Source organism: Pyxicephalus adspersus, chromosome 9 (genome assembly GCF_032062135.1).
Source record: "Pyxicephalus adspersus chromosome 9, UCB_Pads_2.0, whole genome shotgun sequence".
Classification (NCBI taxonomy): Eukaryota; Metazoa; Chordata; class Amphibia; order Anura; family Pyxicephalidae; genus Pyxicephalus; species Pyxicephalus adspersus.
Window position 1 is genome coordinate 2,920,872 of NC_092866.1, and position 25,780 is coordinate 2,946,651.

Sequence of the window (25,780 nt, forward strand, 5' to 3'; positions counted from 1 at the left end):
TGTTTGTGTCCGTTTCCTGACTCTCTTTGGGATTGTGTTGGAATGTGATTGCACAACAATTTTAGTAAACAAGCTCGGTGATTTATGGGGTGCCACATATTACATAACAGATCTATCGGCATTATTATCAGGGGCGGGGGACACTTGTGTATTTGTACATTGGTCACATGTGATACCCCAATCCTCAGGGGGTCACCCCAATTCACAGGTATTCTGGGATTTATATAGCAATCTATAGACAGATTCTGACCCGGAAGAAAGTAGCTGCAATATTCTGCATTATTGTACCTGCAGTGATCAGGCAAATGGCATTTTCAGAAGCAATCAGCTGCAGCCAGGTTGACCATCCATTATTATTATTATTTGCAATATTTATATAGCGCCAGCATATTACGCAGCGCTGTACATTTACTGGGGCTGCAAATGACAAACAGATACAGACACAGGAGGTGGAGAGGACCCTGGCCAGAAGAGCTTGCAATCCATTGTCCCGTATGAACACTCTGCACTGTCACTGAGTGGACTCAGGGATCGGTGACACCGCACACAATTCTTTCAGACAATAAGAGACTGAAATACAAAGAGATTGAAAGATTTTTATTGATTTTGTGACGTCTCATATCCCAGCAGGTGACAGGAAGGGGGAGGTACGGGTGAATAATATACAATCTATATAACAAATGTCATTACCAGCATGAGGTAGGATTGCCAATAAAAAGTGACACAAACATTTCTAGGAGCGGTCAATGAAGACGCCAACCAAGGCAAGGCAATATAAAACCCTCTAGCTGCTGGGGGACCATAACTCCCAGCATGCACTACTGGGTGACAATGTATGCTGGGATTTGTAGTCCTTCAGCAGTTAATGAGCCACAGCCTTGGCTGAAGTCAAATACAATATTTGGGGGTTTAAAGGGGCACTCCAGGGATGGCCGCATTGGCACTGATAGTGACAACATTGGACCATGTTTACATAATATATGTTGGAATAGTCGCTTGTAATCACCAGGTGACAACCCTGAGAGACAAGGACAGAGCGTTGTCACCCGATAATAAAAAATACTTGAACATGGACCTTCATGGCAGGATCACCAGTGATTGTAAAGGAAAATTGCAAATATTCTAAACAGTTTCTGAAATAAGGAGATTTTATTGATGGTTTATAAAATGTGGAATTTAAATTCAGCAACATTCTCTGGTGGGGAATCCATCACTGCCATTAAAAACCCATGGACCTGGAAGATTCTCCACCAGGGAATTCTGCTGTCACATACAGGACCTGTGCATACTGGGCTGCTTTGAAAACACACGCATGTTGACTTGCACAAGTTGCATTATGTAAATGGATTTCCCAGCACATCGCATACAAAGTAATGCACATTCAGCGCAATACCTGCATTATGCTGCAAAGTGCTGGGAATGTTCATTTTGGGTGCCATTTAAAACGAACAACAATGTAATGCACTGATGCACGTGATCTGCATTGCTGCATGCTGTGGTAATGCACATTTTTCTGCATGGCAATGCATTGGTGGGAAGGAACCCAGACTGTATATGTAGATTAGGTGACACTTCGGATAACTTCAATACAATGCACATTATTCATCAACTACACAGCAATACAACTTTCACTTTCCAAGAAAGACAAAGAATGAAAAGATACAAAATAACAAATATTCTGCAGGTGACTACACAGAAAGTGCCAGCATTTTACCAAATCAATTATTTTACAATTTATATATATTCATTTTCTGCTCATAGCACTGCATGACAATTATTACTGAACAATGGAATAAAAAATAAAATTAGTTTTTTATGACTCTTAAAGGTCGTCCAATAGAAAGTGATATTTCAATGCAAGGTGATCTCCCCACCCTGCTGACCCCGCCCACCTGGGAGTTTTAGGTTTTCCTGCCTATATTGGGTGTTGCCATGCCCTGTGTCAGGTCACATGTTGCATGCCCACCCTAGCTGGATGCTGCATTCAAAGTTGCCATAAGGGGGCGATAATGGCTACTTCTGTACTGGGCCCTAATCAAAAGAGTTTTGCATTTGCAATGTTGGAACTTTTAGAAATGGGGTCCAAAAAGTTTACCTAGCATGGGCCCTGAAGATTGCTGTTCTGGTTCCACCCTATTAGTTCGTACCCCTAACTACAGGGGGCCAAGGGGAAAAATGACCGGGTCTCTAAAGAACCGTTTTGCTCTATAGACACTTCTGTATACCATCCAAAAATAAATGGATGATGATTGGCTAATGAACCCGTGATTGCTCCAGGCATAGTATGTACAAGGGTTAATGCCCGTGCAATAACAAAGCGTTCCCTGCTGTATCTCACGAAGATTAAGAGGAGCTCAAGAAGTCCATTTCCAGCCAAACCGCTAAATACAGAGCTGAAACATGTATACAGGAAATGTTGTATGTGCCAAAAGATTGGTCATGCGCCGATTCTCCTCACCTGCCCAGTCCTGCAGAGGAGAGCGTGCCAATGCTTTTCAGAAGCTGCACTGCTGAAGGTCGGTGCCACTGCCCTGCCCCTTTATATAGCCATCAAATTAGGGCAACATGTGATTGTCCATTCAGCTACCCCCATACCTGGTACCCCTGACCATGTGACTGCACAGGAGCCACAGCCCTGTCCAGCCATGACTTCCATACATTGCACTAATGATGGCCGACAAGCACTGACAGGCATTGTTACAGACTTTTCTCAAAAGACAAGGCAACCCAAAAATCGGAACATCTCCCCCCCTTGTATATCTCCCACCAATTCTAAACTCAAACAAGTGAAATATCAGAATTTAGTGGAGTGACCCTTTAACAGACAATGTCTGGCAGGCTTCTCTGCATAAAATTTTGGTACATGTGTGCGTTTTTTCTTGTAAAGTGAATCTATAGCCAATACATTCACTATAACTTATCTATAGCCAATACATTCACTTAGGAAAGCCAAGAACGGGTTGGAGCTTTGGCGAGGTTTCTGCAGCTATCTGTGCCCAGTTAGGGGGATTCACCCCTCCATTAGTCCTTTTTAGATTTAAGGTTGTCACCAGAACAGGAAGTGTGGGCGGATATCTTGCACTTTACTTTGGTAAGATTTCCTGTTACTTCCTGTGTAAGAGGGCTTTAACTAAAAATATTGGTTATGGATAAACTTTAATCACCGAAGTTATTATTGTCTCCTGCCATATACACGCATTACATCGAAGGCGGGTAACACCGCGGATCGGCACACGTTGACAAAAAGGGGACACGGGGTTAAAATCCTGACCACACTGTACATCACAGCAAAAAAAAAAAATTTGGAGATACGGCACCATCCATTTGCTAATGTTACATTTTCAATACTATATACAAAAAAGGGGGCAAAAATATTAACCCCGATATATATTAAAAAAAAAAAGGACCAGCACTGCTGTATATAAAAACATCGCTCTTCATAATAATAATAATATTAATAATAATAATACAAATAATACAAAAAAAGTACAAAACTTTAAAAGGCCGATATATACAGTACTGAGAGGCACCACGAAACAAACCATAAAAAAAAAAAAAATGGCACTTCCCCCGAATGCTTCCGGAATCTTCTGGTTATTTGTCCGTTTGTGGGGTCCGGGAGGTGATAAGATGAATGCACTTTGGGAAGAAGGAATCTAACATTCACCCGGCACTTCATTTGGCCCCTGAGGACCCAGTTTTTTTTTTATTTGGCATGGGGTCAGGAAGTGACGTCGGCAGCTCAGCGTCTTGGAATTCCGAGAATTCCTCTTGGCTTTCTGGATGGAAAGCGCTGCGGTGGCTCGCGTTGGTTTCCCGGCCCGGGACGCGGCGTTATTTTTGGGGGGTGTTGGTGTCGGGGGAGATGGTGGTTTGACCCAATTCTGCAGAGCAGACAGAGGAAGGTGTTTTTGGTCTTCTCAAAGTTCATGTAGACATTCCACGGCGCTCGGCTTTGGGGTTACGGTTTCACAGCGAAGATGCGGAAGGCTTTGCCCTCTTTTCGGTTCTTGATGCTGCAAATTAAAAATGACATTTTGTTATTTCTGGACCGGGAGGGGCTCCTGGCACCAAAATCCCGACAACTAAAATTCAGGAGTCCCTAAAAAAAATTCCGTCCCTGAAGCACCCAATGCGGCTGAAATCATCTTTTACATTCACATGAGGTCATATTCTGCTGAGGAATATCTGTGTCCCCATAAGGGAGAGTTCCCTCACTTCCTGTAAAGAATCTTCCCAATGGGGACACAAACAAAGAGACAATATGGGTGCAATTGGGTTGATTTATTATTAATATTATTATGATTATTACTATTATTGTTATTATTAAACAGGATTTATATAGCGCCAACATATTATGCAGCGCTGTACATTAAATAGGGGTTGCAAATGACAGACAGATACAGGCAGTGACACAGGAGGAGTGCCCCGAAGAGCTTACAATCTAGGAGGATTTGGTAAAGGAATGCAGGCTGTCCAGATTACCTTGCAAGAGATAATTCACTTAGTTTAGTGAATGATAAAAAGAATACCCAATGGACCTTAAAAAACAGATTTTCTTGTATTTGATTGGATGTGATGTGATATATCCCTCACAAGCAAAATATTCACTTTGTCATGTGAATAGTTTGTATTCATATAGTAATTCACCCCATTGATTGGTGATCTGGGAACCCCAACTGAAAGTCATGTGATTCTGGTGTTCCCAGCCACGCCCACTTCTTAGCATAGCTGCAGATTTTTTATTGTTGGCATTCGTTTGTTGGCTGAAATTCCCATTTTTAATCTTTTTCTTCCCCAGACAAAATGTGCTGAAATATTTTTTACTCGCAATACATCTAACCAATCAGGACACATAATCTGCTATGAACGCCTGTTTCCGACCTAAATCTGGGAATCCCAGACGACGTTAATCTTATCTTACAAAACAAACTGATTTATTTTTAGATTCCGCTCTGGAGAACGATGGCGGCAGATTGCGGAAAGATGCGGGCGAAGGTTCAGGAGCAAAACCTTAACCCTGAAACTGCTGGGAGACCTCTGAATCAATTTGAGGGTTGACCCAATGCATTCCTCTCCTATCAAAATGACAGGTTTACATTAAACTTTGTGGATTTATTACATTTTAGACCCACTGGATCTCTGTGCTTTTCTATACAATGCAGGCAGATCATGGTTAGGTAGTGGGAGGGGCCAGCAGCTTCCTGACTGCATCACAGCACTCAGAATGGCAAGCATTGCTCTTGGGAGGAGCTATGCAAATATGCATTTGCCTTTACAAAAGGGTGTCTGGTGGGCGTGACCTAAGCAGGGTGCATTTGCATGCAGACCACCCACATGTGAAGCTGAGCCTCCTTGATTGCGAGGTCTGGAATCCAATTAAATAAATTTCTTTGAATCCCCTTCCTTATCTCTAAATCCCCTTCTACCCACTAATCCCCATCACCCTTCCTATCCCCCACTCTGACTGCAACCTCCTCTCCATAACTTTACTGCTGGGTATTTTTGTATTTATCGAACAGATGTACCAAAATGATTATATAAAGGTAGATATACTTTAGGTGTTCTGGGGGGGATATAAATTCGGGGTTCATTTTAGAAGCCAGGTGTAGGGTTAACACAAGTTGTTAAGGTCAGCCTTGGGTGACTGATTATATTCACTTAAATATTCATACACAATGTTTTATTATTGGTCTGGAGGTCAGCTTTACTATTTATTAACCCCCCTTTAAAAAACATAAGAAAGTGAAAGTCATTTTAATAGCAAATTAGATTCTACCTTTCTGAATGGATTCCATTTTTATTGGAGCCGAAATAATGGTTCTTCTTGTCCACAGGCATGACATCCACGTAGCCACCAACCTCGTCCTTTAAGACGCCGGCGTGTACCGCCGTCCTGCAGATACTGGAGGTCTGGAAAATAAAGGACATCAATATTTTTTTAGTAAGAACAAAAAAAAGATCCAAAAAATTTTCAAAGTGCCCAGAGACAGAACAACCCCTCCAATAGAACATTGAGCCGTCCTCACCACCTAAACGAGGATGATGATTGGCTGAAGGAGAAAAAAAGAACACTTAAGGACGGAACTCACTGAGCTGCTATGGATTTTCCAACATGATAGCAACACAACAAAAGGCCAACCAGTCAGGAGAACCTCAGAAATTGTAGGGATTGGGTGTGTGGAGTACGTGGCCCCGATCCCCCATATATTTGATATATATTGGGATGAGTTACCATTTCCCAGTGGGGTAATGTCATCTTCACCAACTGTACATGGCTGTGACCTGTTCCTACCCAGCCACACATTGCAGCAGAGACTGGGCCCACAGGTGAGCTGACAGGTCACATGACACAGATGTAGGGGTCACATGGTATTTGAGCGGTAAGCACATGGCAGTAAAAGAAACAGATCACTTCCATTGACAATTTTGCAAGCGAAGGAAAAGAAAAGTCTCCAGATATAGCAGTCACTATATAACAATCTCTCTACAGGAAGATGTCAGCAAGGAGTGGCCTTTTAACAGGACAGGTTCTGTACATAGCAATATGTCTATAATATGTCATAGCGATCTCTCTATAAGGAGAATCTATATAAATAGCGATCTGTCTATAAGAAGAATCTATATACATAGCGATCTCTGTATAAGGAGAATCTATATACATAGCGATCTCTGTATAAGGAGAATCTATATACATAGCGATCTGTCTATAAGGGGAATCTATATACATAGCGATCTGTCTATAAGGAGAATCTATATACAGAGCAATCTGTCTATAAAAAGAATCTATATACATAGCGCTCTCTCTATAAGGGGAATCTATATACATAGCGATCTGTCTATAAGGAGAATCTATATACATAGCGATCTCTGTATAGGGAGAATCTATATACATAGCGATCTGCTCTTTCTATAAGGAGAATCTATATACATAGCGATCTGTCTAATAGGACAGCCTGTCTGCCTAGCAATCACTACACAGACACAAGGGTCTCTTAGTTTTTCTTTGCACATAGCAGTCTCTCGAATAGGGCAGTCTCCATTCCTTGTAATCTCTTTAACAGGGCACACTATGAACATAGAAATCTCTTAATCAGCACAGTCTGTGTACATAGCAATCTCTCTAATATGATTGTCTATGAACCTTTTCAAAAAAGTTCAGAAAATTCCAAAACAACAGTCTATATATATATATAGTAATCTCTGTACAGGAACAGTCTCTGTACATTACAATCAAGGGGATCCATGAACATAGCAATCTCTCCTTTAGGACAGTCTAAGTATTTTAGGGCCCCACAACATCCCTGCTTGAAGCTGCAGCTTGTATGACAGCTGGGGTCCAAGTAGTCCCCTCATTGGTCTTTTGGGGTTTCTCTATAGAAGTAAACGTGTAAGCCCCCTTTAAGGCCCATTTGTACAGGGGATTGTGCCATCTATTGACTCCCTGCATATCTCTTGGCAGGCTTTGCCCTGTAAGCTGGCACTGTGTTTTGTACCCATACAAGGACAGAGCCAGGAATGCCAGCTGTAATAGGCAGACTGGATGCAAGAATTGTATTTTAAGTCCGGTGGCTGTGTCTGCGGAACGCCAAGTGCTGGGAAGGAATGCGGAGTGACTTTTCCTCGAGGTTCACAAGCCTTGTCCTCTTGGGGTCATGGAAAAAAATGAGCTGAATGCTTTGATTTGGATGAGATACATTTTGTTCAATAAATAGGGGTTTGTACCCAAGCTGAAAATATTACATAAAGGGCTCCACGCACCCTGCCAGTAATGATAGTTACTATGATACATTGTATCTTATTATTATCATCCAGCTGTATAGAAATAATATCATCTACAATGTATAAAGCTGGGCAGAGGTCCCAAAACACTTCAATGCAACAAAAGCATCATTTGCATGAAACATTCTATGAAAATAATGAGATTTATCCAGTCCATTCTCCATCCATTGAGAGTTTACAAACATAAAATATATCTAAAACCAACAACAAAATATATTACAGCTGGTGATCCTGCCCGCAACACACTTTATGCCCTAGACTGGTAACGTTCACCCATCATACATCATCTATGACAAAGCTGCGTTCCCACCATGCTGCACTCCTGATTTAAACTACAAACACACATTTCTATTTCATAGGGAGAAATGAGTTGTGTAGTTCAGATAAAATACCTAGGAAATCTGATATGCTTTGTCTGAGATTTCAGTTCAGTGCACAGGAAGTTACAAAGATATTAAATTCTGCCAGGATCAGCAAGTGTGTTCTGTACTTTCTGAAAATGAAAATAATGCAGCCACAACATGCAAGCTTATGTTATATATAGATGTTGAGACATCTGCCAACAGATGTTGTTTTCTTACTTCCTTTAAACTTTAAATATGTGACAACGCTCAGACGCTCTGGCATTGCACAGCAGCGTTGTCACCCTGTGCAAAAACAAAAGGTAACTGGCAGTTTGATTTGTTCCCATTGCTATACCTTTTGGTGGGCAAATCACTGTAATTCAGGAAATTTCAGTGGTAATAGCGGTGTCAGAATACAACACAGGTGTCAGTCATTGTTGATTTTGTCCCCATTTCAGCTTAGAATGCTTTGTCCAGCAGGGTTTAGGGGAGGACAGAACCTTTCCAAGAAATCCATTGTTTAATGGGAATTGCTCCATCCTTTAATGGGAATGTCATGTGCACAAAGCCGAAGCACATGTGTACAACGCGGAGCATGTGTGCAATCCAAAGATACGAGGAGCAGAAGGGGGGGCGAGCGCAGCTGGCAATGTTTACAAAACCCCAACATGCGTCTTTCTTAGAAGTCACTTGTTTTTTAGCTGCTCTCACATGTTGCTTTCTGCTTCATATCAAACATTCTCCAAGCAATCTTTGATCGGCAGCGGGGATGACCCCATGATTTCTGCCCCCAAAGATGTATGCTTATGGTAATGTGATCCCTTTGTTATTACTATACAGAGATATAATGATGTAATGGCTCCTCACAATGACATGTTATAAGATTATTAAAGGGTCAATCATGCTACCGGTAATGGAGAAGGACACAAGATTGGCCTGAGCTCGGTTTAGATGGAATGGAGCCGCAGCTACTTATCTCCTTGTTTTTGTTCTGGAACATTGTGTAATCAAACAAATAGAGTGAAAGCCAAGAAGTCCTCAACACAGAGGAGGAAAAAAAACTCTATAGCCAATTTGCCCCTCCCACAATGGGGAGATTTCCCCCAGTAGTTTGTGTCTGCCCCTCCCACAATGGGGAGATTTTCCTGAGTGACAGTTAATATTTCCTCACTTGAAAGGTTTAATCTTCATACATAGGTCGGATCTGAGACTCCCAGATAAAAAAAACTTCAATCTTAGAAAAAAGTAATCTCAGGCATCAGAGCAAAGCCATAATTTACCATGGGGCAGACTGAGAGAAGCCGGAACCAGCTGAACAGAAATCAGAAGGTTGTACAGGTGAGCAGCCAACATAATAAAGGTAACAAATTCCCTATTTACAGCCCTGGATAGGAAATCATGAGCCTCACCCAATGCCTAGCTGGCACCAACCCCGTATAATATTATACAACCTTCACATGGCCATTCCATGAAACCAAACAGCAGTTAAACAATCACCACTTACATCTGCATAAATGTTGGTGCCAATGACCGGTGCCCAGTGGGATGGTTCGTCCTTGCAGTGACTTGGGCAGTAAAATCTAAAAGACAATATGAAGAGATTATTACAGATTCCCACGTGTGCCAGAACAGCAATATTAAAAATTTCCAATATATATCCTGGCTCAAACAACTGCAGATTTATGAATGCTCCTTATGTGCCATTACGTCAGGAGAATCGGGATGCCAAGAGCCTAATTCTCGCTTGCTGAGAACGGTTGAAGGTTCTTTCCTTCCAAAGCAGATGTACAGTTAGTGGATTGGATAGATTTTTATACCTCTTTGGGTCAGATCCAAGCAAACAATAAACGTGTAATAAGAGAACCCCAATCCTAAAGCTGAATGAAATGGATCTACACCAACATTTTAGTTCAACTCCAACTTTTTAGCAGTTGTAATGGCATTAGTCATCATGTCTATATTGGGCTGGACTTCACTTCTCGAATAGTAAAACATTGCACATGCACAGTACTCATCCAAGGTGCAACATCAGCACACTGTTATTGTCTGAGCTGAAGTCAGTGTTATAATGTATTAAAAAGTGATCAGAATGGTGAATGGAAGTTATTTGGGGAATTAGTGGACTGATACTCTAAGCCAGACTTAAGACATATATGTCATATAACCCTTAAGGATCTCTTGAAATGATTTTCAGGTCTTGGAGAACCTCTGTTAAAACTATCGGAGGTCAATGGAAACTATACATCTTACACTGGTCAAGAGAAATATATATCTTATAGATATAGTAGCTCAAAAAAGTATTATTCTGCTGACTGCCAAGAGACCACAAATTAGGAGGTCACCATCAGAAGCTCAAAGAACCCAAAGAAACCTCTGGAGGAACCGTACGGTTGGGAGTGGCTGCTCTAAGGGTCGGGGTTATTAGTTGGGTTGTGGTTTGGAGTTGGCATTAGAGATTAGGCTTAGGTTTAGGGTTCAAAGTTTCAGGTTTGAGTTTTAGCATTAGGAGGAGATGCCTTATGAGATTATGGATTAGTATTAGGGGTAAGAGTGAGGTTACGACAAATGGTTAGGTATGGGGTTACATTAGGGTTTAGGGGTAAGAGTTAGGTAGATGCTGAGGAGTTTGGATCAGGCTTGGAGTTATGAGTTGAGGTTTAGGGTCAGGTCTAGGATTTTGGTTAAAGTTAATGATTTGGAGTTAAACTGATGTTTAGGCTACTGTATACAAATTAAAAAATTGTGTCATTGCATCATTTTGACAATTGTTTTTCTAAGCTTCTGAGATCTTTGTGAATTCATTGACAGGTACGTTTGACCTGCAATTCTCTCCCTTGTCACCTTAATTTTAATATCTTCAAATTCAGATCAGAAGGGAACACCTATGGGAATGTAAAATCTACTTGAAGTGAACAAAAGTCAGCTCAAGCCAGATTTATACCTATGGGTTGTGGGTAAGGTTCATGGTTAGGGAGAGAAGTTAAGTTCAGACTTAGAATTAAGAGTTTGGTTAAGCTTTATTGTCAGAGCTAACAATGAGATTTTCAAGTAGGAGAACAAAAATTTGTAGAGAATAGCAAAGCTAGAGGACCTGAGAAGTAAGCACCAAGTCAATCTTCTCAGCTGCCACCACCATCGCTTTACATAACTTTTATATAGTTCCCCTGAATATTCCACCTACATTTAGAACTGACCTAACATATATAAAGATCCAAATCCCATATGATTTCAGACCAAACAACCATCCACAATGGACTTACCTTGGACAGTGCTTAGCTGGCTTCTCGAAGGGGCAGATCTCAGCCACGGTTGAATAGCAGTCAAGTGTCTGATCTACGAGGAAAGACAAAACACGAGCGTGTCAAAAATAGAAATCTAGAATCCGTCTTTGAGAATTCATTATCTTAAGATTCTTGTCTACTGTTCCAAGACCAAAACAATCAATTCTAACATCACGCAAAGAAACACTGATGGTGCCATAAAGGAAGAAAAGAATTTTAAAGCGGCTAGGTGGCCATTCACTATGCAATGTTGTCAATGAATTAGTTAATATTATTAATATATTTTTAATAAACTATATGTTTAAAGCGCCAACATATTTTGTAGCGCAGTACATTAGGTAGGGATTGCAAATGACAGATGGATACAGACAGTGACACAGGAGGAGAAGAGGACCCTGCCCCGAATATTCCCTGAATATGCCCCAAACATTGGGATACGAGTGCAGAAGTGTTCTGCGGATTGGGGATTGACACAGATGATACAGGAGAGGACCCTACCCAGAAGAGCTTACAGTCTAAGACATGGTGAAGTGTTTGTGCTTCTTGGCCTTGCTTAATATAGTTTATTTTGAAATATATTTCATCTTGTTGCACAAAATTAGGATGTTTATATTTGAGTTTGGCATAATGCCCAATATTTATTTTCATTTATGTATATATTGTAAATATTGTATATATTATGTAAAAATTGAAAGATCTTTTAATAAAACAAAATATACAATCTAAGACATTAAACCTTCAATCTAATCTAATCTTTAAAACCAGGGCATTTCTTTTGATGATTTGATCATATATTAAACAGGAAAGGGGGCACAGAGTTTGCAGCGTTTGATCGAGTTGCCCATTGACCAAAAAGACACAAAGCTAATTCCAGTGCTGTCTATAAGACATAAAACTTCCGGCATGTCCTGCAATCCTACAGAGATATATCCCACTGGAGAATAAGTATTCCTTCCCATCTTTGTTTTCCCTACTTTCCTTCCCTATATTATAGGACTTCTCCAAAATACTTACCGGTAACTTTGGAGACCATGAAGGAATTTGCTGGTTTAAATTTACTGCAGGAGAAAGGAAAAGTAATGAGTAATGCGGTAGATGTAATGGAGAAAGAAAACTATGAATTGTTTGCAGCTATATAAAACCAAATGCTAACGTCTCACCTTAAAGAATCCACGCCGTTTCTTGTAGACTTGACGAAGAACTGCAGGCGACCCTTCCGCGTGATATCCACCAGACCGCCATTGTTATCAATGACCCCGTAGTGAATTGCTGCTCGGCAGAGGCTGGACATCTGCAGACATATTTGATTTGTTAAATGGCTTTAACTGAATAAAACTAATGGAACTAAGACAGTCTAAGCTACAGATAAAAAAAGCAACTTTTCCCCATTCTATTCACAACTATATAAGAAAATTGCTTTAGAAATGTTCTATATAAGCTTTACACATACTTACACTGTCATAGAAAAGCGTTCCAAAAACTTTTGCCTTTTTATTTGCACAGCCTGGCGGGCAGAGATACCTGCAGGAAGAACAGACAGCGATTAATGACACCGCCATATGGTTATTCATCCAGTAAATGCAAATGTGCTGCTGATGTGTGATCATATATTAGGATTGAATTTAAAAGGAAAGTCATTTCTTATTTGTGAATAAAGCTTGTCAGGCTTGTGAGATTGGGATTTCAGTAATCACACATCTTTCCTGCTGGTGGAGACTTGGAACCCCAATGATCGGAGAGCTTGCAGCTTGTCTGGTCCTAACCTATAGGACAAATCTCCACAATGAAGAATCTGTAAAGTTCTCTTGCTCCTAGTAGGATTGTTGTCTAAGAGGTACACAGAAAGATGTGCACAGAGAGACAAGTATCAACACAAGAATCGCTGATGCATTTCGCACAAAATACACACAGCCACTTTTGTGCAAAATGCGTCAAGGCTTCTTTTGAGTTGAGATGTTCTGATATTCATGATCTATGTGCTTTTTTCCAAGTTCAGTGTTGGTGAGAGTATGAAAACTAGGGTATGCCATGTAACTATCATGTTGTATGCTAGGGAACCAGCATGTTGCAAAGTAACCAGCAAGTTGGATATGCCAGGGAGCCAGCATGTTGGGTATCCCAGGGAACCAGAAAGTTGGATATGCCATGCTGGTATGACAGGGAACTAGCATGTTGGGTATGACAGGGAACCAGCATGTTGGGTATGACAGGGAACCAGTATGTTGGGTATGTAATGGAACCAGAAAGTTGGATATGATAGGGAACCAACATGTTGGTTATGATAAGGAGCCAGCATGTTGGGTATGATACGGAGCCAGCATGCTGGGTATGCCAGGTAACAAGCATGTTGGGTATTCCAGGTAACTAGCATGTTGGGTATGCCAGGTAACCAGCATGTTGGGTATGACAGAGAACCAGCATGTTGGGTATGTAATGGAACCAGAAAGTTGGATATGATAGGGAACCAGCATGTTGGGTATGATACGGAGCCAGCATGTTGGGTATAATAGGGAGCCAGCATGTTGGGTATGGTATGGAGCCAGCATGTTGGGTATGCCAGGTAACCAGCATGTTGGGTATGTAATGGAACCAGAAAGTTGGATATGATAGGGAACCAGCATGTTGGGTATGATAGGGAACCAGCATGTTGGGTATGATAGGGAGCCAGCATGTTGGGTATAATAGGGAGCCAGCATGTTGGGTATGCCAGGTAACCAGCATGTTGGGTATGACAGAGAACCAGCATGTTGGGTATGATACGGAGCCAGCATGTTGGGTATGATACGGAGCCAGCATGTTGGGTATGATATGGAGCCAGCATGTTGGGTATGACAGAAAACCAGCAGGTTGGATATGGTAGAGAGCCAGCATGTTGGGTATCCCAGGGAACCAGCATGTTCAGGTCAGCAGTGCCAACTAATCTCTTTCCGTAGAGTTTTACCACAGCTTTTTTTCCAATACATTTTTGGAATGTGCAGTACTGTGTGAAGTTCAGGATGATGCATTACAAGTACATTAAGTTTATTTTGCTATCTCTGTGCCAAGACCTTCAAAAGCTATAAAACGACCCCTGAAACAATCTTCACATTATGCCTGCCGTTCCCCCCGCTGCCCGTGAGTCAGCCGATGTCCATCCGCCATGACTGGCGCTCTCTATTCTGGAGCTGCTTGGCCCGGTCTCCATGGTAAACCCAAAACTACAAAATATCTTCAGAACTTTTCATATCAACAAGGAAGGTGAAAGCTGCTCCCCTGACATAAAAAATGGCATTTTTGTCTTTCGCAGTCAGCACACTTAGGAAACCTGCTGAAAAATGTCTTAATATTTATGTTTAACACGTGTGCCCTCATCCTTCAAAAATACCAAGGAGTAAAAACAGCGTTATGTCCACTACGACCAGATGTTTGCTTTCAGGTCACTGCTTAAAAAATGTGTTTTGATTGGTCGCGTGGGGCTCAGTTTTGCTCCAGTTAGGGAGATTTTTACTCCAATTAGAAAACAAGCCGAGCGGTTTATTTAGTAGGGCAGATGCTGCACCCATGGCAGCCAAGGGATGTCTTTGCAACTGCCCATCGAGCTGGTATATTACAAGGGGCATAGCATAATATCCAGGCCATTTTCAATTGGTAATGAACAAATACAACCTACCTACTTCTATTCTCCCAGACATGGCTAACAAACACACAACTCACACAACTATCTAATCAAGCCATTGCTAACTATAGTTCCTTCAGAGCTGGCTGAAGGGGGTTCCTTAAGCTTTAAACAATGGTGAATGGGTCTCTTGCCCAATGATGTCCGCATAATATAGACACCCATGCCACTCTGCAGAGCCAGCGGCAAGGGTGAAGCTTCTCTCTCTCTGGTTAGTTGCAAATTCTCATTGTCTACTAAAATTCGGGGGTACTACATCGGCCACCAATTTAATTGACCTTCCTGACCATGTGGAGAAAGTTTGGTCTATGCGGACCAGTGTTGCCAGTCTTGTTGCCAGTAACCTAGTGACCTTGGAGCACCAATGCCTAAGCAACATGAATTTGTTCTTTCACGTTCAGAATATATTTTGAGAAAACAAGTTCAACAATGGTAAAATGAATGTCTAGTACCTGTTACAGGTGGATCCTTTGCATTTGTCTCTCATCTTTGTCTCACATTTGATGATTTGAGCTGAGGAAAGAGAAAAAAACAAGGTAAAAATGAAGTAGAAGACAAACAGAGGCTTATTCAACTCCAACCACAAATCAGAAGAACTTATAACACTGGCATAGGTCATAACCAGTGTGCAAAATAATAGATGGAACTCTACACAATTGGGCCCTATAGCAAGTCATTAATAACTCCACAGGTAATCATTTTAAGGTGTCTGGGTTTGCTTCCTTTTATCCTAAGATCCAGCTTGCTAACAGACAGTTTGAAAACCATCTCCATTTAGTTTTTGATTTAACAGGAGAGGGTAAGGGCTCCTGTCATGTGTTCTTTATGGTTTACCCATTAGGGAGATTACCCATCACCATATGTATGTCGCCACAAAGGAAGTGTGAATAAGTTACTCCCAACTGGTTCATATGCAGCAGTAAGACCTTGACAGGGGTCCCAAACTTTATATGGAGATGGTTTGACCAGTTGGATGTTGAAGAACTTGAATGTCCCGCACAGAGCCCTGACTTCAACCCTACTGAACACCTTTGGGATGAATTGGAATGGTGAGCCAGGCCTTCTCATCCAACATCAGGACCTGACCTCACCCAAATTCCCATTGGCACACTCACTCAATCTGGTGGAAGCCTTCCCATTGATGTTATAGACATAAAGGGAAGCCAACTCCATATTAATGGCCATGGTCTTGAAGGATGTCCGACAAGTTCATATAGACATGGTGGTCAGGAGCCCAAAATGTATGGCCACAAAGAGTATCTGACCTACGACTGGGCTTTGTTTTTAGATTTACACTTTGTTTAAATATCTGTGTGGGGGAAAAAAAGCAATAACAATTCTATAAATCATCTCCTCATTATTATTTCTTACTCATTGTGTTTTCAGCGGCCGGCTGTGTCGTCTTTGGCACCACTTTGGGTTTGGTGATCTTCTCATGCACCCAGATCAGCGTTTCTTCTGGGATTCGAGGTGACTCGATTTCATTAGTCTCTTCTGTCTCAATAACAGGTCTGTCACCTGGAGGAACATAATAGGATGCCGTGTTCAAAGCAGAATGCCCAATCATAGTGATACAAAGAAGACTTTCCTACTGACATATATACTGTGCTGAATCCTTTGTGATGAAATAAATAATATTTATTCATATTGTTTAATTCCTCAAAAGGGACATCATGAGGCTCAAAGTACAGAACATGCTGCGTAAAGTAAAATGATTTAGAACTGGAATTATAAGAATTTTCATTAAATCCTGACTATTTCAAAAAGATATACAGTGTGTGATCTCCGTGAAATCACTGTGAATTCCAAAAATGTTCAGTGAAATCTCAACGCTGGCCAGGAATTTTTTTCTATTATGTTTAGAAAGATAGAATCTTGTCTCGTCTTAATCACTGACTGATAATTTATAATCACTTCCTGTCCTGGTGACCCCCTTACGTGCCAGGGTGTGATAGAGTATTATGAAGAATTGTAAGAAATTGCTCCAAATGTTAAAAAAGAAAAAAACCAAAGCCTGGGGGAGTCTGGGGGAGGGTTATTCCTGCCTAACTTTCCAAAACTAATTTTAATCATGCAAAGGATTCAATTTATTTGGATGGTTATCCCCACTTTGAGCTTAATGTGCTTTGGTAAAGATTTGATCTCTGTTCCTCATTTATTGTAATAGAACAATATGTTTGTTTGAGTCATTTTTGGACCAAAGAAGTAACTACAAGGGCGATGTAAGCCAACCAGCTCAACCTTTTTTTCCCCAGGGAAATGCTGAAAATAATTTCTCTGTCTCAGGGAACCCCTGGTAATTGTAATTTCTTGATCCTCAGTGGGCAACATTGGAGGTTATTGGGAAGAATTGTCTCTAAGTTAGTGGTTGTTGGAAAAAGGGCCCCTTACATTGGTAGTCATTTGTAAGAGAGTTCCCAACATTTGCGGTCATTGAGAAAAAGGACACTTACATTAATGGTTGGTGGTAAGATAGCACCTTATTTATGATTGGTGAGAAGAAGGCTCCATACATTGGTAGTCAGGTGGAAGAGGTCCCGTTACATTGGTGGTCAGTGGAAAGAAGACCCCTTAGGTTTTTGGTTGATGGAAAGAGGATCCTTTACACTTGTAGTCATGTGGAAGAGAGCTTGTTACATTTGAGGTTGGTGAGAAAAGAACACCTTGAAATCAGTGAGAAGAATGCCCCCTACATTAGTGGTCATTGGGAAGAACTCTTCTTATGATGGTGGACAGTAAGAGCACCCCATATATTGGAGGCCAATGGGAAGATTCAGTGTTCAGTGGGAAGAGAATCCCTTACGTTGGTGGTCAGTGGGAAGGGAATCCCTTACGTTGGTGGTCTTTAAGAAGAGAATCCCTTACGTTGGTGGACAGTGGGAAGAGAATTTCTTACTTTCTTACTGGTGGTGATTGGGAAAAGAATCTCTTACGTTGGTGGTCATTAGGAAGTGAATCCCCTACATTGGTGGTCAGTGGGAAGGAAATTCCTTACGTTAGTGGACAGTGGGAATAGAATCCCTTACGTTGATGGACAGTGGGAAGAGAATTTCTTACATTGGTGGTCATTGGGAAAAGAATCCCTTACATTGGTGGTCAGTGGGAAGGGAATCCCTTACGTTGGCGGTCAGTGGGAAGGAAATCCCTTACATTGGTGGTCAGTGGGAAGGAAATCCCTTACATTGGTGGTCAGTGGGAAGAGAATCTCTTAGGCTGGTTTTCAGTGGGAAGAGAATCCCTTATGTTGGAGGTCATTGGGAAGAATCTCTTACATTGTTGGTCAGTGAGAAGAATGCTTTTGTTACATTGGAGGCCAATTTAACGAGGGCCCCTTACAGTGGTTGTCAGAATGTCCCCTGACCTTAAAAGATCATTGGTTTAATGCTGTTGGCTTTATCAGTTAATTATGAAGCCAAACCATACACCCATCAGAGGGGAGATCAATAAACCACAGATTAAGGAACTTCTAGAGCAGGGGTCAGCAAACTTTTTGGACTACTAGGCCAATTCAGTTGGTCAAGAAGGCACACTAGGCCAGAAGAAACAAGGTGTCCAAGGAAAGGTTTTTTCCAATTGTGAATGCAAGTGAGCAGCCTCAGTCTTCCGCTCATCTGCGGTGGGGTCTCTGTACATGTGCGCGTGCTTGGCATCGAAATGCCCCTTGAGATTCGACCGCTTGAAACTGCTGTTGAGAGAGCACCTACTGTGAACAAGCCCTTACCCCTAAAATCTCCATATATCTGACTTGTTTCTGCCAATATCTGAGCATTACTTCTCTAAAGTGCACATAGCTGCTTTATTGCGCCCCATAAACCGGAAGACTCATTTTCACGAGACCCAATGCCATTTTGGCGAGACGTCTTTCTAATGCAAATCGCATAAGTGACTCTCAACGTGTGAAGTACACGTAACCCAGCCATGATGAAACTCCTCTGAAAGGACCCGAGCTGCAATTTTTACGACTGAAATAATAAAAAAAATCACGATTCATCATGGAACGCTCAATAACGCGTCAAATATTTGGTTGCCCGGCAGCCTGGCATGCCAGGATGAGCGCTCCAGATTGTCGCTGGGTTCAGAGAGACTGAATAGCTGCGACGGATTAACAGCTTTCACAGCTGATTAAACAGTTCCTGCCGAAATTTTCCCCCTTTCGGTGTTTCATGGAAGACGGGTGTTAAAGGTGACGACGACTCTTCAAAACAGCCCATTGACGATTGTTCCAGGAGTCCGAAGGAACGCAGTCATCAGCCGGGCCCCAGGAGAGGGAGAAGATGAGTTTGAACGGAACGGCTTTCCCGAAATCACTTGTGATGTTTCAGAATTGCTAAGAAGGTGGCTGTGTGCACACAGACATAAATGTGGGGAAATAAAAAAAAAAAAGGATATCCACGCACATTTCTTTATATTTTTCCTAACTTCCTGTCTGGGCTGATAACGCTTCCCCTGGAATTTCAAGCAATGTTGTCAGCCCTGCCAAACCTTTATGAACTCGAACAAAGCATATGGGATAGTGAAAATAAACTTAGCAATCCAATTAAAATCAAAGCAAACAAAGTTCTATTTCTATTGTTTTTATTAAAAAATTAAAATAAAAGCAGATCCCCTTCTTATGTATACAATTAGTTCTCACAAAAGGTCAGACAGGATGAAAATTTCTCTACGCGTTTCACGGCTACTAAGTCCGCTTCATCAGGAGGATCTAGAAAATTTTAACTTCCTCTCCCCACTACTCCAGGATACACCAAAGGCGATCTCTCTAACCCCGGAGAGGGAACTATAAAGTAATCGACTAATAGAAATAATCGGCAACAATCATATCTGCGTCTTTAGTCCCAAAAGTTCTGGGCGCAGCTAATCTGCAACACGCTTCAAACAGCTCGCAATGACTTTTACCCCACAGAGCTGCACTGCATAATGACATTGCCTCCAGGAAATTCTGTATTCCTTTATAAGCTTTCCAGAAACCTCCCAATTTAGAAGAAGGAGGGCTTTGTAGACAACACAGCCTGAGATTTCAGTGCAGCAGAAGCCATGTTGTCAACTCACTACAGGAAGTAAGAAGCTTAGTGGATTTCTAGGACATCCATTTAAAAAAAAAATCTTGCAGTGCTTTTAAAGAGATCAAACATAGGAAATTAGAGTGTGCTGTGATGTATATGACTTTTTGTCTAACTGGTCAAAGCTGATGAAATTGTTGCTGTATATTGTGAAATATATGGAACTGATTCATGCAAAGTTGTACCGTACATCTTATAGAATTAGTCAGATAGACACAGGCTGCTAACAAGCGTGCAGGCAACAGCAATGCAGGCTGAACTAGGAAATCACTTTGTGGTAATGCTTATTTTTAAAATACAAAATTGATACAAAAATGATACAAAAATCTCCAGCTATTGCATTTACATAAACGCAATCAGTTGCTTTGGAAATCATTACCTTTGAAGCAAAGATTATTCTTGCAGTTGCCGCCATAGCTGGGCGGGCACTCGGAGCAAGGTCGCCCGGTTTTATAAGGCGCTTCGCCAATCCAATTACCCCTAAAAAAAAGGAAACAGAGGAGAGAAAACAAAATGAAGTTAGATTGATATCACAGGCATGTTGTGAGCCTCCTCTGCTCTCTGGGACGCAGTAACCTAAGAAGGGCGATGGGATGAATGCAGCTACTGTGCGTTGCGATGACAGATTGCGGCCGCACTCCCAGTAACCTGCTATGAATGGATAGAAAGATGCTTTGAATCTGGAAGTGGATGGACTAAGATTAGAACTCTGTGCAGAATTTATTTACATCCTCACCAAACGCCTCGGCGTTCCGCTAATCGATTATTGCGAGTTGTGATGTTGCCTTTGTTGCAATTTAATGCTTTAGTTTTTTTGTTTTTTGTTTTTGCATATTAAACTCAAAATGTTTTTAGGAGGATGCTAAGTCTGTCCTATAAGAAGACAGAGAGGTTTACTGATGCCACAAGAAGTATTTTCCATCTCCACCGCGGGCGATGAAAGCTCCGTTTGTGTGCTCGCCAACAAGCCCCCCCTCCTCCCCCACCCCCAATCCACCGGCCTCCAAGCTGCGTTTTTTTGGTTCTTACTTCGGGGAATAGTTGCAGACCAGGTAGACGGCGTTCTCCCAGATTTCTCCCCACACGTTCATCCGTTTGCAGACGTTGACCGCGCAGCCCACTTTTGTGGTCGTGGCCCAGACGATCTGAAGATGGAAAAGATGGGTGAAAAAAATGGTCAACGGGAGTCTGTCCAGAGGGGTGCGGCTGGCGGCTGCGGTTCGGCTCTGCCTGGGAGGTCGGGTCACCTGCGGGTCTTATAATGCGCTGCAGTACCCCATTTAAATAGTTGCAGCATCTTGAAAGGGAGTCAGCTGGGTCGCTGTGATTTTATTCTGTACAAAGCTAGCGGAATAATAATGGTGGCACCAATGGGCAGCACCGACCCATGCCCGGGCATAATGAGGTGCCAATGACATTCATTGACTCAGTGTGGTTTATACGCTAATGGGAGCTGGCATTTGACATTGGACAATGTGATATATCCTGGTGGCGGGAATATTGGGGCAAGTGTGCCACTTATACAGTGGTGCCGCACAACCCTACCTAGCAGGGTAGAAAACTACATTTCCTTTTGATGCCCACCAGGTCTTATCCCTCACCCTACCCTGTGACTGGACACTAATAAGAGAAGCAGCAAAGGCTCATCTACCTCTCCTTTCAGCAAGCTCCTTGTTAGCACTGCAGCACAACTGACTGGCTCTATGAGCTCCTTCTCCATGTCTGGGCTCTGTTGTACAGGGACCGACACCAAGTCACAGTCTCTAACCTTGTGAATGGAAGACCTATCAGCGGCCATTAGTATCACCGTGTAATAATTAGTCTGGATTTAAAAAGACTGGAAAAAATAGACTATCATTGGTGAACCTGGGAGATTCGGTAAACCTTGAATGGATCTGGTCAAGGATTGAAAACATTTAGCAAATGATAGCAAATGATTTTTAAAAATCCATTCCAGGTTTGCTGGATCACTCAGGTTCACCCATGATATTCTATCTTCTCCAGTCTTGGAAAGCTTTAATAAATCTGGCCTGTTGCGTCCAACAATGAAGAGTCATATTGTCAATGATTAGATTTGGGTTGGAAGGAGGACGGCTTACCTGGGTGTAATGGGTGCACATTGGTCCTGAACATCTCTCGGGACAATATGGGTTGCATTCATGTGGGTAAGGGTAGGTATAATCCTTCACTTCGTCGTACCAGGACTGGACGTGAAAAGCCGGAGATCGATATCTTTGAACAGAAAGAAGAATGAGAGCGTTATTTCCATTGCAGAGAATTTTGGAAGCTGACAACCCCCGGGGGCAAAAATTAAAGGGCTCGTCCCCCCCATCAGATTCAATGAGCTAAATCAGAGACCCCCTTCCTATATTTCTAGGGGACACAAGAAGTGAGACCTCCATACCAGAGGTCCTGGCTGGCCTCCCAGAGATTATAAACTCATCAATGAGGGAACTTAAACTGTATCCAAACCCAGAACCAGAATTGTAATATACTGCATCTAAGGAAGTGTAAGCCCAAATATATTTCAATTTTGTTCTTAGATTTTGATTTACTTTATACCTTAACTCCAGAGGAACAAAATATTATCTACATATAAGGATCATGTGTATTGTTATTGAAATCTTTTTCTTCCAGATTTGTGCAGTAATCCAGTGTGATGCTTTGCTTCTGTGCAGGAACTTCCTGTGATATAGACCAGTCTCTGCTGGTCAGGGCTATCTTTGTGCAGGGTGATTGGTCTTGTCTCCGCCCTTTCTGTAGTTCTCTACAGGCAGCTTGTAGTGGGTGGGACTTTTTGCCCCCTCCCACAGCTCTGTACAGGTTATGTATAGCACAGTGATAAAATCATTGTGACTTTTACAGATAATAAATAGGTTTGCAAAAGAATTTAATGCAATATATATAATGTTCAGATTTTAGCATGAGCACAGCAATCTCATGTTTATCAGGAAGATTTGCTGTTTATAGGAAAGTTAACTCATATCGGCACATCCAACTGACCCCCCCCCTAAGGTCTACATGCAGCTTTGTGAGGCGCAGGGTGTACGCCCACCTTCTCCACCAACTGCTGTGTCTATGCAATGCATGTGACTGATTGTTCCGATCTCTCACCTGCCCCAGTGCACCGCCAAATTTTGTCCGATAGACATGAGCAGGTTGGTTGGTCCATGCTCCCAGATACATTCCTGCGCCCAGGCTTCTGAAGATCTTTCCAGCTCCTCGTCCCAAGTCTGCTCAGAGGAAAACGAAAGTTTATTACTGAATATAGTATTCTGTATGGTTCTATTTCAGGCAAAATAAGAAAAGCTTGCAGAATCCATAAACAAAATACAATCTGAATCTTAAAAATGTTATTATACCAGCAGCTGTTCAGCAAGCACGCTGACTGCACTGCCTTACAATATGATAACAGCAAGAGGAAGAAGCAGCAAATTTCCATATAAAATATGATGATGGAAATATTATTGGAAATGTGTTTATAAAATGATGTAATTTAGCCAAACAAGATCCAAATGATCCTCCTAGTAGATTGCTTCCTTAATTAATTAGAAGCATTGACCTTTTCTTTACATTAAAAACCTGAGGAAAGGAAAATCTGAGACCATTCATATCCACCACTCGCTCAGTTCTCCCTCCCAGAACTGGGCCCAGATGTTGAGCGGATCACATGAAAGAAGCATGACCTGTGCGGGAAACAAAGCCTCAGCTGACATGTGACTGCGCTCAGCTGAATTTTGGAACCTGCAGAGGATTAATGACCCCCCAACCCCCACCTGAACTTTACCCAGACTAACGTGAGGGTTTTGACTTTAATTCTTGTTAACATTAAGCGCTTCTGTCATCTGACTTTCATTATAAAAGCTGAGTGGGCACATGTGTGCGATCAACACGCCGTCCGCTGAAGATTATTCCACTCGCTGACACAGTGCCCAGAAAACTGACTTACAGTAAGCTAAAATAAAGAATATATAGAAATATATATATAGCCTATCCAATCACTAGAGACCAGTGACATCACTGAGAGTGCAGAATGAATCTCGTTACTAGATATGCCGGCTGTCCATTTACATTTGGTGGCTGAAGCCCTCTTGGTCCATATCAATGGTGCATACATAAAGTTCACAGGCTGCAGGGTCAGCAGGCGCCCGATGGGCCCATCCCCTGCTCATCGGGGGGAGACACGTCTCAGCTGGATAAATGTTTCTTCTTTTTCCATGCAGTAAACACTACACCCCCAGCCTATAGATATATTTAACACTGGATTTTGGCCCCGGTCCACACACTGAATTCGGAAAATATACAGGATACAGCAGAAGCAAAGCAGCGGCCTTCGCCCGTCTAAGCGATTACATTTTGGCATAGCGTAGCCCATCCACATCTGGCCTGGGACGACATGTGCCAAACTTCTCAGCTACATATGAAACACTATTCCTGCCATAAAACTCTATTCCTGCTAGAACACAGCAGATTATCTCCATATCTGGCTCCTGAGTAACATTCACGCTCAGTCTTTTGTTTTACTTCCAGTCGGTAAATTGCTACTGGTACCACTGTACATAGGCTCATAGATTCATCCTTAGTCCTAAGATTCACAACTCCAGGTGAAACAATAAATGTTTCATTGGGTGGAGCAAATTAGAGCCCCTGCCAGGTTATTGTTTCTGATTGTGTTTCTGTTTGTGTCAGTGTTGATTGATGTTTCTGTTTATTTCAGCATCAGTTGATTCTGGTTGTGTTGATATGTTACTGATTGTGTCTCTGCGTACATGTTTCTAAATGTGTTATTGTGTAGTTCTGGGCACATTCTGGGTTGTATCACTATGATACTGATCATGCAAATTCCTGGTTGTGTCTCTGCAGGTACATTGGCAATCTCTTATGTTCTAGTTATAGAGAGTACAGAAATATTACCTTTTACTAGTGTAAGATAGAAGCAGATCCGATGGCTACTCTCATGTATGCATATTGATAAATTAACCAGATTCCTAAAACAGGGATACCGATAATCTCAATAATCAGCAATAAATAATTGCAAACAAAAACCAAACTAAAGGTTGTAGATCATATTATGTTTCTGTGTACAGTGCTGATTGTGTCTCCAAAGAAATGTTCCTGATTATGTAATTTCAGTATCATTTGTTTCTGGTTGTGTCAACATTTTACTGATTGCGTCTCTGCCGACATGTTTTCTAAATGTGATATTATGGTAGTAATTGTGTCTCACATCCCCGGTTGTGTCACTATGGTACTGGTTGTGTCTCTGCTGGCATACGTCTGATTGTGTTATTATGGTAATGATTGTGTCTCTGTGGGCAAATTCTGGGTTGTACTCGTACTAATCGTACTAATTGTGTTTCTGCTTGCATATTCCTGGTTGTGTCACTATGGTATTGATTGTGTTTCTGCAGGCATGTTTCTAAGTGTGATATTATGGTAGTGATCGTGTTTCACATTCTGGGTTGTATCACTATCGTACTAATTGTGTTTCTGCTTGAATATTCCTGGTTGGGTTACTATGTTACTGACTGTGTTTTCGCAGACATGTTTCAAAATGTGGGCATGTTCCTGTTTATGATACTATGGTACTGATTGTGTCTCCGCAGGCACATTCCCGGTAGGCTCACTATGGTACTAGTTGTATCTCTATGGGCACAG

General features: G+C 41.8%; 1 protein-coding gene across 1 annotated transcript in view; it reads right to left on the reverse strand.

Moving 5' to 3' along the window:
* Nucleotides 1-576: 576 nt before the first annotated feature.
* CRISPLD2 (cysteine rich secretory protein LCCL domain containing 2) overlaps nt 577-25,780 on the reverse strand; it is a 31,187-nt gene continuing 5,983 nt past the window's right edge. Inside the window, exons 2-14 of the mRNA XM_072421775.1 lie at nt 23,237-23,355; nt 22,222-22,354; nt 21,152-21,267; nt 20,502-20,602; nt 16,434-16,580; nt 15,515-15,575; nt 12,862-12,928; nt 12,568-12,698; nt 12,422-12,465; nt 11,387-11,459; nt 9,631-9,706; nt 5,780-5,913; nt 577-4,016 (exon numbers count right to left, since the gene is read on the reverse strand). Of these exons, the coding sequence (XP_072277876.1) occupies nt 3,962-4,016; nt 5,780-5,913; nt 9,631-9,706; nt 11,387-11,459; nt 12,422-12,465; nt 12,568-12,698; nt 12,862-12,928; nt 15,515-15,575; nt 16,434-16,580; nt 20,502-20,602; nt 21,152-21,267; nt 22,222-22,354; nt 23,237-23,355 (1,257 nt within the window). The 3' untranslated portion in view covers nt 577-3,961. The remainder of the gene's footprint in view (nt 4,017-5,779; nt 5,914-9,630; nt 9,707-11,386; nt 11,460-12,421; nt 12,466-12,567; nt 12,699-12,861; nt 12,929-15,514; nt 15,576-16,433; nt 16,581-20,501; nt 20,603-21,151; nt 21,268-22,221; nt 22,355-23,236; nt 23,356-25,780) is intronic.